The 16,956-nt window shown below is 31.9% G+C and overlaps 2 protein-coding genes and 1 non-coding gene across 4 annotated transcripts; all 3 read left to right on the forward strand.

The window, feature by feature from the left end:
* The first annotated feature begins 2,357 nt into the window (after positions 1–2,357).
* Positions 2,358–7,929, forward strand: LOC103831317 (protein BIG GRAIN 1-like E). The gene has a single exon (XM_033274359.1). The coding sequence runs from the start codon at positions 6,677–6,679 to the stop codon at positions 7,655–7,657; it is 981 nt and encodes a 326-aa protein (XP_033130250.1). The 5' UTR covers positions 2,358–6,676; the 3' UTR covers positions 7,658–7,929.
* Positions 3,000–3,073, forward strand: TRNAI-AAU. The gene has a single exon. It is a non-coding gene; the product is annotated as a tRNA-Ile (tRNA).
* Positions 7,930–9,730: 1,801 nt separating the features above from the next.
* LOC103831318 (squamosa promoter-binding-like protein 6) lies at positions 9,731–16,955 on the forward strand. 2 transcript variants are annotated; one of them, XM_009107215.3, is made up of 2 exons: positions 9,731–15,396; positions 15,765–16,955. In XM_009107215.3, exon 2 carries the CDS (start codon positions 15,779–15,781, stop codon positions 16,682–16,684), a length of 906 nt encoding a protein of 301 aa, XP_009105463.1. In that variant the 5' UTR covers positions 9,731–15,396; positions 15,765–15,778; the 3' UTR covers positions 16,685–16,955. The 2 variants fall into 2 exon arrangements, with proteins under 2 accessions (XP_009105463.1, XP_009105462.1); XM_009107214.3 differs by having other exon boundaries at positions 9,734–15,396; positions 15,771–16,955.
* The last annotated feature ends 1 nt before the right edge of the window (position 16,956 follows it).

A 16,956-nucleotide genomic window follows, 5' to 3' on the forward strand; every position in this document is an offset into this window, starting at 1 on the left:
CCAAATGCTGATCAATAAGCAATTCCGCAATACCTGACCATTCTGTAGTGTATGAGTTCTGCAAAATGCCTTTTACTAGGTGCTCCCACACTTGCCTTGAGAAAGAGCACTCAAAGAAAAGATGGTTCCGGGATTCAGGAGTGTTCTTGCATAATACACAGATTGTGTCAATGCCTTGACTCCATTGAGAGACTCGATCCATTGTAGATATTCTTCCTCTAGTTGCAAGCCAAGCCATGAAAGCAAACTTAGGAGTAGCCTGCGAGAACCATATACCTTTGGACCATAGGCACTGCGGCTTCGCCTCACAAAGAAGTAACCAAGTCTCACTAGTATAGAATTTTGGTTTATATCCAGATGAACGTCTCCACATATCAACATCATCTTCAGCTGTGTTTAGATGATCTCTAAAGGAGTCCAGAGCCCTTTCGATATCTTTCAGCAAACTTGAGCGATGCCTCGTTCTTCTTCGAGAAGTCTGAAGAGCATCCCCCACGGTGGCATCTCTTCCAATGCCCAAATCTATTAAACGTCTCTCCCCCAGAACATCCAAAAAGTAGTTTCAAATTTTATTGGCCTAATCATTAAGTGTACAAGTTACTACGATGCAAATGATTTTGCGTTTCATCTATCCGTATACACGTGGTTTATTATTCAAATGACAAATTTGTGCATCTTCCAAAACATGATGTTTCAAACCAATATTATTACCTTTTCTAAATGTGGTGACCAACGATTGTTTCGAATTAATATGATTTCAATTGTTTCAAATGTCAATTTATTCATGACACAATTATATCCTAATTAATATAAACTGTTTAAGATTGGGTTAAAAAGAAAAATAGTTGGCAGCAAAAATAACCCTAAAATAAATTAAGAATGAAGCCCAACATATATTTGTCTGTTTTAGGCCTCTGATTCTAAAGATATATTAGGATTTCATACACATACTTCTAAGAAAGTTCTAACAAGCAAATTCGTTTACCTGATATCAAAATACTTTACTTGAAGGTATTATTTAATCGAACTTCGTAGATTTCAAATTTCCTTTTTCATAGCAGATATATAAAATCAGGTATGCTATATATGATCATATATACAGAAATAATCGTAGTTATAAAAACCAAATTTTAAACATTGTACGTCTTCAGATTCGAGGTGATACTCGAGTTCTAAGAAAGAGAGCATAGAGCCTCATTTGATGATAATATATTATATATGTGAATGATATATATGTATATGGAGATAATGAGCAAAAGTAGTAAGCAACAAAAGGAAAAGTATAAACATAACAAATTGGGCAAAACTAAAAGAATCTAAGCTCGTGGCCTAAGGACAACATCGCAATACTACCCATTATCTTCTCCTTTCTTTACATCTCCACCCTTCTTTCTCCCATTTTGTATCCCTTTCTACTCTTTTTTCAGTTCAATATGTATACCGTACCACATTATATATACACAAGATCTCCACTAAACCGTATCTTCGACTCCAAATACATAACAATTAGTTTTCATCGGAAAAGGTAATATATATCTTCAAAGTTCTAAATATTAGTCATACATTCGATGTAGTTTTGAATGACATAACGCATAAAACCGTAATAGGCGTTATATCGGATCCCAAGAATTGTCACCGATGAATGATACTTGTACTCACGAAATTAGTTGTGAGGTTGCTTCGTATCTTACTGGATTTTAGGAAATGGTTCGGCAAAGTATAGGATCTTTTCATTTATGTTAATTCCCAATTTTGTAAACATACGTTAATTTTAGGTAAGTACTTAGTACTCAAATCTTTACACAAATTAGTTTCAAACTCAAGATTTCTCATAAATATACGGAGGATATTGAATTCTCAAATAATGTGAAACATTATATACAGTTAATTCAATTATGTATACCGGACAATGATCATAAGACGGGGGAAAGGATGATGTGGGAACTCAAAATGTCAAGAAGAAATGAATGAAGAGCGAAGCTGTCTTAGTTAGGTCTCTATCAAAGAGCAAGTTGGGGTTCTATCCAGCCACATCAAATGTTTCAATTAATGTACACATCATTAGCTTTTAGCCCCACCATCTATATATACACACATGTATATGTATTTTCTTTTTGATACCGAAGTATCCGGCTAGCCGAGGCCAGAGCCGGCCTTTGGGCCAAGCCAAAGAAGCCACTGCTTCCGGCCGTATTATTACAAAACTAATTTCGGCCACATTTTTCCAAAACTCTCCCTTAATCTAGTGGCAAAATTTGAAAAAATTTGAATGCATTAGATCCATCAAAAGCGGCCAATTTTTTTTAATTTGTTTCTGGTCCTGGATTGCACAGGACCGGCTCTGGCCGAGGCTCAACTTACTAACTCCCGGCTATCCACCGGCATCAGACAGACTTTGTTATTCGCAATGAAAATTAAATGTCGGCTAGCCACATAAGTGGATAAATTTGAGTTTGGTAGATTTTAAACTCGGGGTGTTTACCACGTTTATATGCCTACCGTACCAATCCATCACGCTTGTGGTTGTATGTATCTTTTTAAGTTCTCAATTCTAAAACTAAAAACATAAGATGAACATTAAATTTTCTGCTAAACAAAAATTGTTAGTGTTATGTCAGAATTTTCTTTAACATATAACTTATGAAATCTTTTATCAGTTTTCTGTTACTGAAACAACTGTTGCTTTAAAATTAGAAGTACATATGAATATGATGTATACACAGGCAAAGCAGCTAGTATTATGTTGATGCTATCTTCTAACCACCACGTTCATATCTCTCTTTCTCCGTATAAAAATATATCTTAAGAACTCGAAATGAAGGAAGAAGGTACTCCACGTAAGTGTTAGGTAGTAAAAAGAATTAAAGAACTTAATATCCAGGAACGTGAGCTTTGTTTGGATTAATGAGGCTTTGGATACTATGAGAAAGCCCATCAAGCTGCCACTTAAAACCTAAATACATTAATTGTTATAAAAAGTACTTACGAAATCGTTCAAAGGCCTATTAGCTCAGTTGGTTAGAGCGTCGTGCTAATAACGCGAAGGTCACAGGTTCGAAACCTGTATAGGCCATTTATTTTTTCATTTTTGACAAACCTGTGTAATCCCATTATATTTCCATGCCTCTCATGTCTCATCACAGTCTCATGGTCTTCTCCCGCCCACGCCAAAATTAATTAAATATATGAATAGAACCTATCATTATGTCTAGTCTAGAGTGTTAATGAAGGAATAGTAAAAAAAAATCCTGAATTTATTTTTGAGCGAAAAATTTCGTCAAAGTTGTCATCAAAATAGTAAAGAAGACACTGTAGTTTCTTCTTTTTTTAACCCCCACATACTGTGACTTCAGTTCACAATATCTAAAAGCGATATGAAAAGAAATGAGAAAATGTGGTAAAAAGATAAAAGGCAGTGCGCGTCAAATCTTGAAAATGGGATGGATAGTGTGGTGTGTTGTTTTTTGTGTTTTTGGCCGAAGAAAAAAAAGTTCTAATAATAATCAAAAAGAGACAAAGCCAATCTGGTAACGTAGTTCAAACCACTCCTTTCATATCTTTTGGTGATTGATTACACGCTTATCTTTTTTTTTTTTTTTTTTTTGATAAAATTACACGCTTATCTTATCCTCTTCAATTATACATGGGAGAGATTATGGACACCCCAGTCTTAAAAGAAAACACACACATGGCCTATGGGCTCTTTCATCAAAAAAAAAAATTATATTATATTGATGGTTATCAAAAAAAAAATATATATTATATTGATTATAGCGCTAAGAATGCTTTCTTATTTTTTAGTATTTTGTTAACTTGTTAGGTCTGGATTAGTGCGTTTAGCAAATTTCTGAACAAGAAAAAAAAAATCTGAACAAGAGTTCTAACTTCTAACTGATGATACTAGCTGCTAAATATACTCAGATCAAGTAAATTAGAAGTTTATAACTAATACATACGTGAATTACCACTTGTAAACAACTTAGTTATAAAAGAAAATAAGTCCTTGAGAAGAGGTTTAACCATTGATTCTAATCTGAATCCTGTGTGTATGATAGTATGAGAGAGATTATGAGCCAAAAGGATTGGAACTTTCTTGTTACTCAAAAAATTCATGTGTGAAAAAAAAAAAAAATTCATGTGTGAAAGAAAGTTGTGGAAGGTGAAAATGGTGGCCAGTCTTTCGAAGCCCACCACACTGTGTTGTCTCAGAAAGAAGGCATTGTTTTTCGTAATAGTTCGAAGAGTTTTCATTTGTAGGGCCAAACATTTGAGCCCATTGTGGAAAATACGAAAAACTTATTGGGCTAAATGGGCCCAGTTATAACTTATCGTGTTTCGGCTGTTTCCTAGCTACTTCAATGATTTGCAATTGGAGAGGATAGTTTCAGGGGCGGAAGATGAACACATGGGGAATGTTTGATAGAAAGAGATGGGATTGGTGAGAGAAGTATAGCCATAAGAAGCAACTTTAAGAGTGCTGAGGTTCACAATAAAAGAAAGCTACCTTACAATTCTCCCTCTTTTGTTTCCTTCACCAAAACCTCCAAACTCCAGATATTGACTTGACAATCATAGAAATATATTTTAGCAAAAAAAGAAGATCATAGAAATATAGGGCGATCTTTTATTTTAACAGAAATGTTTTTATATACATATAAAACTAAAATGATTCTTTCTTTATTGGTTAAAGAAAATAGCATTATTTTCATGAATATCAAGGATTGGTTAGGTATGATGGAGATGGAGATGTAGATGCAACTGTCCACTACAAAACCAGGGGGCTCAGGTGCTCTTAACATATCCTTTTCAACGTGTACGCCTCATGACAAAGCTCTTCCCTAGTTATGTCTTTGTTGTTGATTGTTGTACAACCAAAACCATGTCACGTGTCATCTCCCTTGACATGTCTCCGCACGTGTGGGCTCGAATCTCATCTTAACCACTACTTACTATTCGTGGCATGTCTATGTCATGCCTTTGTAACCATTAAATATGGAATCTATTCAACGTGACGTTGCCTCCTTCCTAAGCCCAGTTTTTTCTTCTTTATTTACATCTTCTTTTGTTATTAAAGAACAGATTTCTGATGTTATTCTATTAAAATATTAATTCTGTATTGAGAAATCCTCTATAGTATATCTCACCAGTCCTCGTAACACATTCGATCAGCTGTTTATGAGAAATTTTTATCTCTTTGTTCCTAAAACTTGTTTTTAGTCTTCGTTCATAATTAACATCCTGTTACACTAAAGTGGATTCCAAGATTCTATATTGTTTTAGATAGACTAGATTATACCAAACTTTATTGGCCATACTTTTTTTTTGAGCAACCAACTTTATTGGCCATACAAATGGTAGAACAACTCGGGTTATGATAATCTCAAACTCATAATATTCGGACAAGTCTGCTTTGGTTTATGCCCTAAATATTAACCAAATAATTCATTAAGTTCAATACAAAAGAATTTTGACAGAGATATCATAACACCATATTGATCGTATAATATGTTTCTTCGATGTTTTCACAAAACATTACGGATAAAATCTCAGAAATCCAGCCAAGCTACTAAGATTGTGATTGGAGGTCAGGTCAATTAGATGTAAAAGACAAAACGAAAAAGTCACAAAACGGTTCTTTGAAAGATCGAAGAAATACTAGTAGTAAATTTAAAACTTTCACTCATCAACAGATTTGGAATTTTTAAAATGATGAATTTAATGGCAATATGTTTACTTTTTGTTTAGTATCATTACTACAAATTTTAAATTGGATTTCTCTTTGAAGGGTATTGTACTACATACTTTTTTGGGTACTAAATACCCTAAATACTGACCTGAGAGTGATTATAAAAAGATCATTAATTTGACTCTCATGATTATTGAATAAAGATTTAATTGTCATGGATGAGTGACTTCAAAGCTCTTCTTCAAAAGATAAGAAACACACCCACAATGTTTATTTTACTAAATTAAAGAGACACACGTATTCAGATTCTAAGAATTTTTTTGATCTACAAAATTAGATTAAGGTCACAAAAGATTTGTTCAAACAGACATTTATACATTAGTTAGAGCCTTAGAGGAGTAAGAATTATTTTTAAGGTAACTATTAACTGGTATAAATAGAATTTAATGGACTCATGCGTCTTGTGTGGATTGCTGTCCATAACCGACCAAGTTTTTGAAAACCAAGGACAAATTGCAAAAAGAAAAAAAAACTTCAAAGTTAGAATCCAAGGCACACCAGAGAGGATAGCCCCACATTATCATAAATACAATCAATTAATTTCCTACACCTTATCAGAAAGCTAATAAAATCAAAGGAGCCCACCTTCTCCTTCAATTAAGTTCCTCACTCACGCATTTTGTGGGTCACACAAAACTCTTATGACATATGTCCCTCCAAATTTCTAACTTTTTCAACATTCAAACCATTTGATTGTAACCATTCTAAATATATAAACTATCGTAATCCACTAATATTATTGACGTATGGATATCGCATGATGTATACGTTTTACGACCCGTATATTCACATACTTAATGATGAAAGACGTACAAGTCACATTATTTGTTGTTATATAAACCTAAACACCTTATATTTCATTCTATCATATACTGTAAACTTGTTCCTCCTTATCATCCAAGTATCTCATCTTCAAACCCTAATTAAATAATGTCCATGAAAGGGATCTCATCAGCAGAACCAGATAAGGTCTCCAAGAGAATGTCTTCTCACAAGCGCACTGATGCTTATTCTGGCGAGCTCGACGTGTTCGAGGCCGCCGTATACTTCTCCGGCTACAACGACTTCTCCTCAGGTGACCATAGACACACACAAAAGTATAGCTATAACGCTGCGAGAGAGGAGAATCGAAGGAGATGGGGAATATTAGGAGGAGGGAGAAGAAGAAGCCTTGATTTACCGATGAGATATTCAGAGCAGGTGCATCATCTTCACCAAGATCATCCTGAGAAACAAGATGTTACAATAATCAAAGAGAGGTTTGGTAACGTGAGACACAAGCAACCAAGCTCGCCTGGTGGGAGAATCGCCAGCTTCTTGAACTCTTTATTTCACCAAGCGGGCTCGAAGAAGAACAAGTCAAAGGCAAAGCCAACGGACCGAGAAGTCGAAGATGAGATCCCTGGAGGTGGATGGATGAGGAGGAGGAGAAGAAGCAGTATTAGCCATCTCTTAGGCTCAAGTAAATCTAATTCAACAGCCACAACGACATCATCATCATCAAAATCTCTGTTCTCGTCGTCAAGCTCGGGTTTCAGAACTCCTCCTCCTTATTTAAACACTCCCACCAAGAACTACAAGCAGTTCTTGAATTTCACTTCTACCACAAACCAAGTGGAAGTACTGGAAGAAAAGAAAATAAACAAAGAGTTGTCTTGGCTTGATGAGAAACTTAGAGTGATGGAAAACCTCTCAGAGAAAGATAAGTTTTGGGCTGACCATGATGGTGATATTGATGATGATGATGATGATGAGGCCCGGAGAATAAAGAGCAAGGGAAAGGATGATGATGGAATGGAGAGTGATTCAAGTTCTGATCTCTTTGAGTTGCAGAACTACGAGTTGTCTCGTGGAGGCTTGCCAGTTTACGAGACTACCAATGTAGCTAACATCAACAACACTCATCTATAATCTTTGTCTTGGAGTGTCATGATGAATCCATCAGATCTTGGTAAAAATAATTATATTAGTTGTTCTTGTCTGATCGATTATATGTAATATTCTTCTGGATTTCTTGGATTTGATTGTGGAAGGTTTTTTTGGTATGAGATCTGAGGGTAGATTTGATAAATACCTTCTCTCACTTGGATTTTGTTTCCAACTCGTTACGTGTATTTTCCTGTAAAATATTTTTTTTGTATAAATATTGTTAATATTTTATCATCAGATTACGTGGTGAACCATTTTTTTAGCAGACACATTAGAGAAATTCGGTGAAGAAATTTGTCACTTTGTTGCATCAACCACCGGAAAATAACTGAGCTATGTTTTGGACCATACAGTATATCGTTCATAATAACTGTCATAGAGTAAATACGATCAATGAAAGAATAAGAGCCATAAAAACATATGGGACTATGGGACCGATAAAAATAAAGAAACTGGCCGGTTAAGTTTGTTCGGCCACCTACTCACTTGGTTGTTTTTCTCTTACATATATTAATTTGTTAGTTAGGAGTCTTTTTTGTCGTCGGTTATGAGTTAGGACATCTCCATCCCTACTCCATTTTTTTTTCTAAAATGGAGTAAAAGTGATTATGGAGTAAAGAATACTCCAACCCAACTCCATATCTCACTCCATAATGAAGTTTACTCCATAAATGGAGTAATATCTTTTTTGTTTGTTCATCACTCCATTATAGAGTGAGAAATGGAGTAGGATTGGAGCAATTTTACTTCATTTTCACTTTTACTCCATTTTGGAGGAAAAAATGGTGTTTTACATTGGAGATGCTCTTACGACGCCACTAGTTTTCAACTTAAGTACTTAACGGTGGATCTGCCACATGAAAGAAAAGAAAACAAACAAAAATTGGGGAACAACAACGTTATCCACATGTAAGCTCAGTTGTTCATACTTACAAACTTAAATATTATAATAATAAGAATTAGCAATCAATGGCTTATTTTTAGAGTTGTCATAGAGCTTTGATAGATATGAGTCATATGACCAAGTATAACTAATGTCTAGGTCGAAGATTGATTTAACCTTAAAAGATTAATTATCAATTGCTTTAGATAAATCAATTTATTAACAAACTGATCGAGGACAAAAGAGATATCCAAAGCTTTTTGACATGCATAGATTGCGCTTGCTTTTCAAATTTCTCAATTTAACCTATATATATATTAATGCATGCAAATACGCACTAGTATAGTATAGCCTTTCAAGGACAATTATGATGTGTTGGTCGTTAAATAAGTTATCTGACTACAACTTTTTTTGAATGCGCCCGAAATTCGTTTTATATTGTTTTCGTTTAGAAATACGCCTTTGTTGAGTAGTGTACAATATGGTGAATTGAAATAGAATCTTGGAACATAAAAAGAAGCTAAATATACTTTTGGGATTCTGCCAAAAGATGATCCCATTTTAATCATATAACTAGATTTTGACCTGCGCTTTGAAAGCGCGGGTTTATTTTTGTTTTTTTTTTCAATTGACAAATATTTAGTAAATGTCACATTTTCATATATTTGTGTTTTATTTTATAAAAGACTTAAAAATTTTATTTTATTTATCGTATTTCATTTTAAATGACTATTTATGTTAAAAAAATTAAACTTTATTTTTTTAATGAATTAAGTTGGTATAACTCTGATAAATTAATTTTATTATGGGGTTAATATTTTAATTAAAAAATTATATACTTTTAATAAAGATTTATCCTTTTCAATAAAAAAAAGCAATTATTTTTATGAATGCTTAAATTATATTAAGAAAAGAGAAAAAATAATAATTAAGAATAGTTGAAAAAAAATTATTTGAACTTGGACTCAATGGCCCAAAGGAAAAAAAAAGTGAGAATTGAATCTGATTTTTTAATAGGCCCAAATGGCCCAAGAGAGATTTGATTTGGGATGGATCTAAAAATAATGACCCAATATAGATTTGTTATTAATATTACTTAATTACCCTTAATGAAACATGCAATGTTAGTGAAGGAAACATGCCCCTAAGGTAATTATGACAATAGGATCCTGCTTTAATAGTATAGATAGGTAGGTTAAGGTAATATTTTTTTCTTTACAGTATTACATCAAATATATAATTATTGGGGAGATACGTTTCTTGTAAGTATTTTCTATAAGTTTTCGATATTTACTAAATAAACCAAATCAAACAGACAGGAGGGTCAAATGTATAAACAATAAACTCATGCCGAATGTGAAAAAGAGAAAGAGACAAGAAAACTCATGGAGCTACAAACAATGATACATGTCACCAATATACACAAACTGGGACATATGAAATAAATAACGTAGTGGGTGGAGGGTCCAAACATGTGATTATCATAAAGTTGAGGTAATTATGCAAAGTAAAATGGTATGATAATGAACCTTGCATGTTAAGACACTCACAAATGGTGAGTTTGCATTTAGGTTCAAGAACTAATGATTTACGTCATATATGTTGTCATATATACCAATTTTACTTATTTAGATTATAGGTTTATTTGGTTTCCGCTTAATTTATTAATTAAATATTAATTCAGTATTACAAAAATTATTTTTGAAGTAGAAATTTCAACGATCAATTATTTGCAACTCAATCTTTATGTTTAATAAAGAGTTAAATTTAAGTTTAACTATTATTGCTTAAACTCTAGGTTGGTTAGAGATATTTGATCTACTTTTTCTTCTTTTACCGCTCTTCAACATTCCACTCTCATCGGTGTTTAAGCGTAATAGTGCTCTCTATATTTGTGAACATGAAGCTCAAATTACTCCGATGTCTTTAAGGTATGTACCAACAGTAGTATAATACTGTAATAAAGAACTAGGAGATTATTTGTGGATCTCTCTACTTCAAGTAAATTTAATTTTTCCTTATAACATTTTTGACCCATGTTTAATTGATTTACTATTATGGTTGTTCATCTTACTCGAGCATACTTTCAGTTTCGGTTGTAATCGTTGAAAAGCTTTAGATTTTAATTAATATTTTTTTCCCAAAAAATAATCTAAATCATCTCAAATCTTAGTTGAATATACCTATTGAATTTTATATTTATTTTAATATAAATGTAATTATATTGGAAATATTACTGACGAGCTCTATTCTCTTTGGCTTTGATCTCAAATATTAAGTTCAAAATATCCGGACTTTTAATCGTATTCAAAAGTTATTAATAGAAATCATTACTCATCTTTTCAGTGCACTTTTGACTCTACACGGTGACTGTTACTTCTTGGAGTACTTATTTTAAAAAAAAAATTTTTGAGAATTTTCGTGGAAACTGGAAATATTGACGTGGGACAGGCCAACCATAAAGAGATAAATCTGAACCTACGTAGCCCATTATTCTTTTACAAAAAACCCTACTTTGCCCATTGTTAATGGGCTTAAAGTAGTACTTAACTTTCGTATTTTGATGGACTTGGCTTTGCATACGTGACATGCACCAAAATTTATTTCTCATTTATTTTCGGCTCCGTATTTTAATTATATATAAACTGTTTATTGACACAGAAAATAATAATATACTAGATTTTGATCCACACTTTAAAAACACGAAGCTATCTCTTTTTAAATATACTATTTAAGAACATATTTTCTTTATAACATTTATATTTTTATTATTATTTTTTTGTTATATTTGTAGTAGTTGTTTTATATATTTAGGATAACATGTATTGAGATATAAATATAAAAATATATATAATGACTCACATTTTAAAAGTACGGGATTTGTTTCTTTTGAAAATTAAATATTTGTTAATTGTAACCTTATGTGTTATGTGATGATAACTAATTTTTTTAATAATGTTAAGGTTTTATAGTCATACAAAGTAATTTTGAAGAGTTCCTTGTATTAATATTTTTTGTTTATTGTAAACTATTAAATCCCAAATATCCTTTTCGTAGCGAATTTTAAAAGGTGATTAAAAGAAATACAAACAAAAATTTGAATCCATTTTTATGTTTTACTGTTTTTAAAATGGGTTTCTAATTTTTTTTGTCAATAAAAATCAAGTATTTAAATGAGCTTTGTCTATAAATTCGTGAAACCCAACCACAAGTAATCCAAATTCTTCGACGGACTTAAAAAAAACAGGAAACGAAAAGTAATAATAAAAAATTATATTCAGATTTTTGGCATGGCTAAAGTGCTAACACAATGCAAATAGCATATATATCATAAATCAATTTTAGTATAGATCTTTGAAGTATACATAAAAATGATTATAATCTGATTGGGTTTCTGATAAAATAGAAACGAGCTTGAAATTCTAAGCTTTTTTACTGCTAAAATGGGCTTCTAAATTCATTTTTAAATACATGTTTCTGTTTCTGACTGGTGCAATTAATGTGGCCAAAAACCATTTAAAATTTTTAAAATGGTAATAGCAATTTTTGTAATTAATTAGAAAAGTCAAAGACGTAATCATAAGAAAAATTATGTTTTAATAGTATAGACACCTGAAAAACAATTATTGAAAAGGGTCACATCTTTGATCTTTCAAACTTATAATCATGTAAAAAATATCAGTGTTCAAAAACGCGGCGCCTGAGCAGCCGATTCCATGTCCAAGTATACGCTCCATGGTGTATGTCCCTGACGAATTGAACCAGTTCAGTGACGTTATGTGGTGACTGCAGATTCACATCAACCGTGGTTTAAGAAAATGCAGACATATTATGCTCTGTTTTTCTACGAATTATGCTGTTTAGAAATCAGAAATCTTAAAAAAAATTGGTTTTATTATTTTAAAGCTTTATAATTAGATGTTGGATTAAAATCTATCAATTTCATGTATGTAAAATCGACAACAATGGTGGATAAGGAAACCATAGGCGCAAATTAGATCAAAAACAAAGAAGTAGACAATGGTTGAAAGGTAATTTTGTGATCCACTAAATCTAAATTCAAATTCAAATTAATTGGGACTACAAAAATTGAACCTAAAAGCATATTATGTGTAAAATTTTATTTTTTTCTTCTTCAAAATAAAGTAATTCGATAATGGAGTTTAATACCCAACTTTTTTGAAAAAAAAATGGAATAACAAACAAAAAAAATATAAAACCCATTTTTTATTTTATTATAAAGTAAAAAATGTAGCGGAGGTATAGCAAATTTGACTTTAAATACGCTAAGTGCATGGAAAAAGAAATAAACCAAAAGCCACAAGACATAACTCACGTTTCACAGTTTTGATTTAACTTTTACAATGTTTATTTTATTTTACTTTATCCAAATTAAATTTAATATTCTATGGATATAAATCAACCGTATGGATTGCGCCTAGCGCAATTTCGAACCTTGAGAAATATTAGTATAGCAAACAAGAAAGAAAACGAAACAAAACTATAAAGTAATTGGGACTAGCTTAGATTCCATCACCTGAAAAGTGCGGTTAGTTGGCCAACATGATGTGTTCTGGCTCCCACCAAAACTAAATAAAAGAAAAAGAAAAAGGATTGATTTTGTAATAAAGCAAAAGTTTTGTAAAACTTCTGACGATTGCGCCCACACACGATCCACCACTAATCTTTTCAATTCGCTGATTCTCAAATATTTCTTGTATTCTTTTCGCGAACCCAAAGTTTCTTTTTCTTTTATGGAAACCCCATACATTCTTCTTCTAACTTATGCATTAATATGGATATTATTTTTTTGAAACGATTTTATTTAATAGCTATAACCAAAAAATAATGTTCCCAAGTTGCTCTATAGTATTCTTCGTAGGTTGTTGCTTTTTATCTTTAAAATTGCGTAGCCACCAACAAACCAAATAATTATCAAAAAGCGTGTTTGTTAGAATACAACCCAAAAATGTTTAAACTTTGGATTGTAGGTCGTGACAATGTCCATTGTGATCTATCTGGGTTTTTATTATAGTGAACATATTTATGGTCTCAATTAAGTGTTTGAGATAATGTGAACACATGACATCAGTAGTCAGTTGTGCTGCCTGTCTTTAATACATGCAAAAGGTCTCTAATACATGCCACCGTCGTCCTTATATGCTGTATTTGTGAATTAAATTTATTTAGGTATTATACCAATAACAACATTATAAAGTCTTTTTCCGAACATTAGAAAGTCTTTTTAAAACGATCTACAATGTTAAAAAATGCAGTCTATACGTCGGTTTGGACTTTGGATGGGGTCGACGCTAAGCGGTAGTCAGTCGAGTTTATATAATTCAAACATATAATAATGTTTAATCAAATATGTAGTATATGAAGACATCTAGAAAAATTTTAAACATTAATATGAAAATTATAATTATAATATAATTATATTATATTTATTATAATTTAGTTTATGCATTTGTATTTTAAGTTGATTATATTTAAAAATAATTTAAACATATATGTTTATTCATCTTTATATGTTTAAAAATATTTAATTTTCTTATTTAAAATCATTTATATATGTTAAGCTATATTTTATACCTAAAGTTTGATATTTCAGAATATTTTCTATTAATTTTCTTAAACTAATATATATATCTTATGTTCATCTACGATCTATTAAGTGTTTAGCGTGTTTTATAACAATAAACATATATATACAAATTTAGATGTGCTCGAACAACTCCACTAAAAGAATTTCAATTTTAGATATCTCACAAAAAATTGTATCCGAAAATGAAATATTTATTCAAAAATATTTTATTTGAGATATTTCTAGATGAGTCAAAATACATATTCTTGTAAACATAATTATTTTATCAACTTTTGTGAGAAATTTAGTTTTGAGAATTTTTGCAATATAAGTGTTCTAGGTATATGAGCCGCACCTAACTAATTTTTAGTTGGTCTTTTTGGGTTTGGTATCTCTCTGACATAGCAAGTTGTTTTGTGGCTGTTATTGTATCAATACAATGATATTTATATTTTCTCTAGTTCGTCTGGTAATTTTTAATAATTTATTAGCTCTAGTCTCTAGATAAATAAATTTATGTCTATATATGTATATGTGATAATTATTTTTGGGCAAACAAATTTCATTAATGGAAATTTAAGATTATAAAATTAATATTGAAATTTCTAAAAGATAAATTATTATATAAACAATGAAATGCATCATAAATAATCAATGTATAGTTTTCTTTTTATGTATTTAAATTCTCTGATGCAAATTGTGTATTTTACTAGTAATTTTTGGATAAAACATGCAATAATACGTATACGATGAAACGAAGCTTGGAATTCTTGTAAGAAAAAAAAAATACATTTTTTATTTTATCTTTACAAATTATGATATTATTTGCCATTAGTAAATATGATAACCTTTGCACTTCAACATTTTCATTTGTTATCTCCTTTATCTTTGGAGTAAAAATAAAGTTTTACTTTGGAGATTCTCTAATAAGATGTTGATTTCAGTTTGTTTTTTTGAAATACGGTGTCTCCGATCATTATTGTACCCAGTAAATACGGTATCCATAGATTGCCTTTGAAGTTCTTCCAGTACAAAAAAAAAAATTACAGAGATGGAGAATTTTTATAAAAAGAAAAAAAAAAAAGGGAAAGGATGTGGGAGAAGAAAGATGGGTGTAGTAGTGGAAATCATGTTGACCACCCCAAACACTATTCTATTCTCCATTCGAACTTTTCTTTTATTTTCTCTACAAATCTCTCAACAGAGTTCCCCTGTTCCTCCTCTTCTCATCTCTGTTATTCTAATAAATCGGTTAGTATTTTCATTCTTTACTTATTATTTTTTTGATTCTTCGATTTGGTTCTCCTGTTTACTTCCCAATAGACCCTTCAATTTGTATTTAAAATGGAATAGGGAAAGTCCAGTTTTTTTTTTTGAGTTTCCACTGATCCTTCAATTTGGTTTCCCCTGTTTTTGATGGAAAAAAAAGTATTGATTTTTATTCTTTGTTTCATAGTTTAGAGTCTAAATATAATCGTGGGTTTGTCTCAATCCGATGAATAACTGAATCTTTCTCACTCACAAGGACAATTGAATTCTCATAGACATTGAAAGATTCCTTCTTTATTTGTTTGTTGAAGAAAGCAAAAAAAAAAGCTTCTAACGTTTAGTGTTGTTAGTTTCAGTTTTGCAGATGGATTCTTGGAGCTATGGAACCTCCTTTCTTCCTTCTGATTCCTTTCCTGAGAATCCAAGATCCGTGGCTCAGGGACTCTCTAATGAATTTGACAAGGTTGATGATAGGATAGATTTCAAAGTTAGGAGTTTTATGGATTACGGGAACTATGATGGTAATACTTCCTCTAGAGCTAAAAAGCCTCGAGCTTCTTCAAGGTCTCCCTTGTGTCAAGTCCATGGGTGCAACATGGATCTCAGCTCTTCGAAAGATTACCACAAAAGGCATAGAGTTTGCGAGGCTCACTCAAAGACTTCTGTGGTTATCGTTAACGGTGTTGAACAGAGGTTTTGCCAACAGTGCAGCAGGTTTCATTTCCTCTCGGAGTTTGATAATGGGAAAAGAAGTTGCAGAAGACGATTAGCTGGTCACAATGAGAGAAGAAGGAAGCCTTCTTTCTATTTTCGGCATAAGCTTCTTCCTCAAGGTACAAACTCTCTGGCAGGTAACAAGGTTCATGGTAGGCTCGTGAGTTTCAAAGATGAACCTATGTTTCCTGCGGAAAACATGAGTTTTTATTCACCGGAAGCAGCAGCTTCTGGTGTATCTTCGATTTGGGACTTGCATGAGGCTGGGCCGCCACGTTCTACTTGTGCTTGCTCTCTTCTGTCAGCTCAGTCCCAACAATGCTTGTCTGAAACTAATCCAAACAAAAGTTTCTCAATCACTCAACCAAACCAAACTCTCAATCACTCAACAATAGGCTATCATCAGATGCTACCACCACCATTGAGGACTATTTCATCATCCACAGTTGATCTACAGCAACTGTCATCGCATCTTCAGAGAATCGAGCAACAACAGAGGAGTTTTACTAATGATGATGTGAAGCAGGAGTATAATAATGAGCTTTATTTCCCCTAGCTCCTAATAGGAGGGGGATAAAGATTAAGTCTGCATGGTTAGATTAGTTAGTAGAATAAAGATTAAGTCTGGCTACAAGTGTTTTTGTATCTGATCTGATCTTGTCTATTATTATTATTCACCAGTCTGAAATAAAAAATTGTTTCAGATATCTATGCCTGCTTATTTCACAGTGTTTCAGTCCTTTTGTTTTTTTTGTTATTTTTCAGACAGTTTGTATATAACGATGTGATGAATATTCGCTGTAAAAGGTAATTTGTTTGCTCTTTTAT

Source organism: Brassica rapa, chromosome A07, assembly GCF_000309985.2.
Source record: "Brassica rapa cultivar Chiifu-401-42 chromosome A07, CAAS_Brap_v3.01, whole genome shotgun sequence".
Lineage (NCBI taxonomy): Eukaryota > Viridiplantae > Streptophyta > Magnoliopsida > Brassicales > Brassicaceae > Brassica > Brassica rapa.

Excerpts from the sequence above, each read along its gene's own strand:
- LOC103831317 (XM_033274359.1), top strand. The coding sequence starts at position 6,677 with ATGTCCATGAAAGGGATCTCATCAGCAGAACCAGATAAGGTCTCCAAG.
- LOC103831318 (XM_009107215.3), top strand. The coding sequence starts at position 15,779 with ATGGATTCTTGGAGCTATGGAACCTCCTTTCTTCCTTCTGATTCCTTT.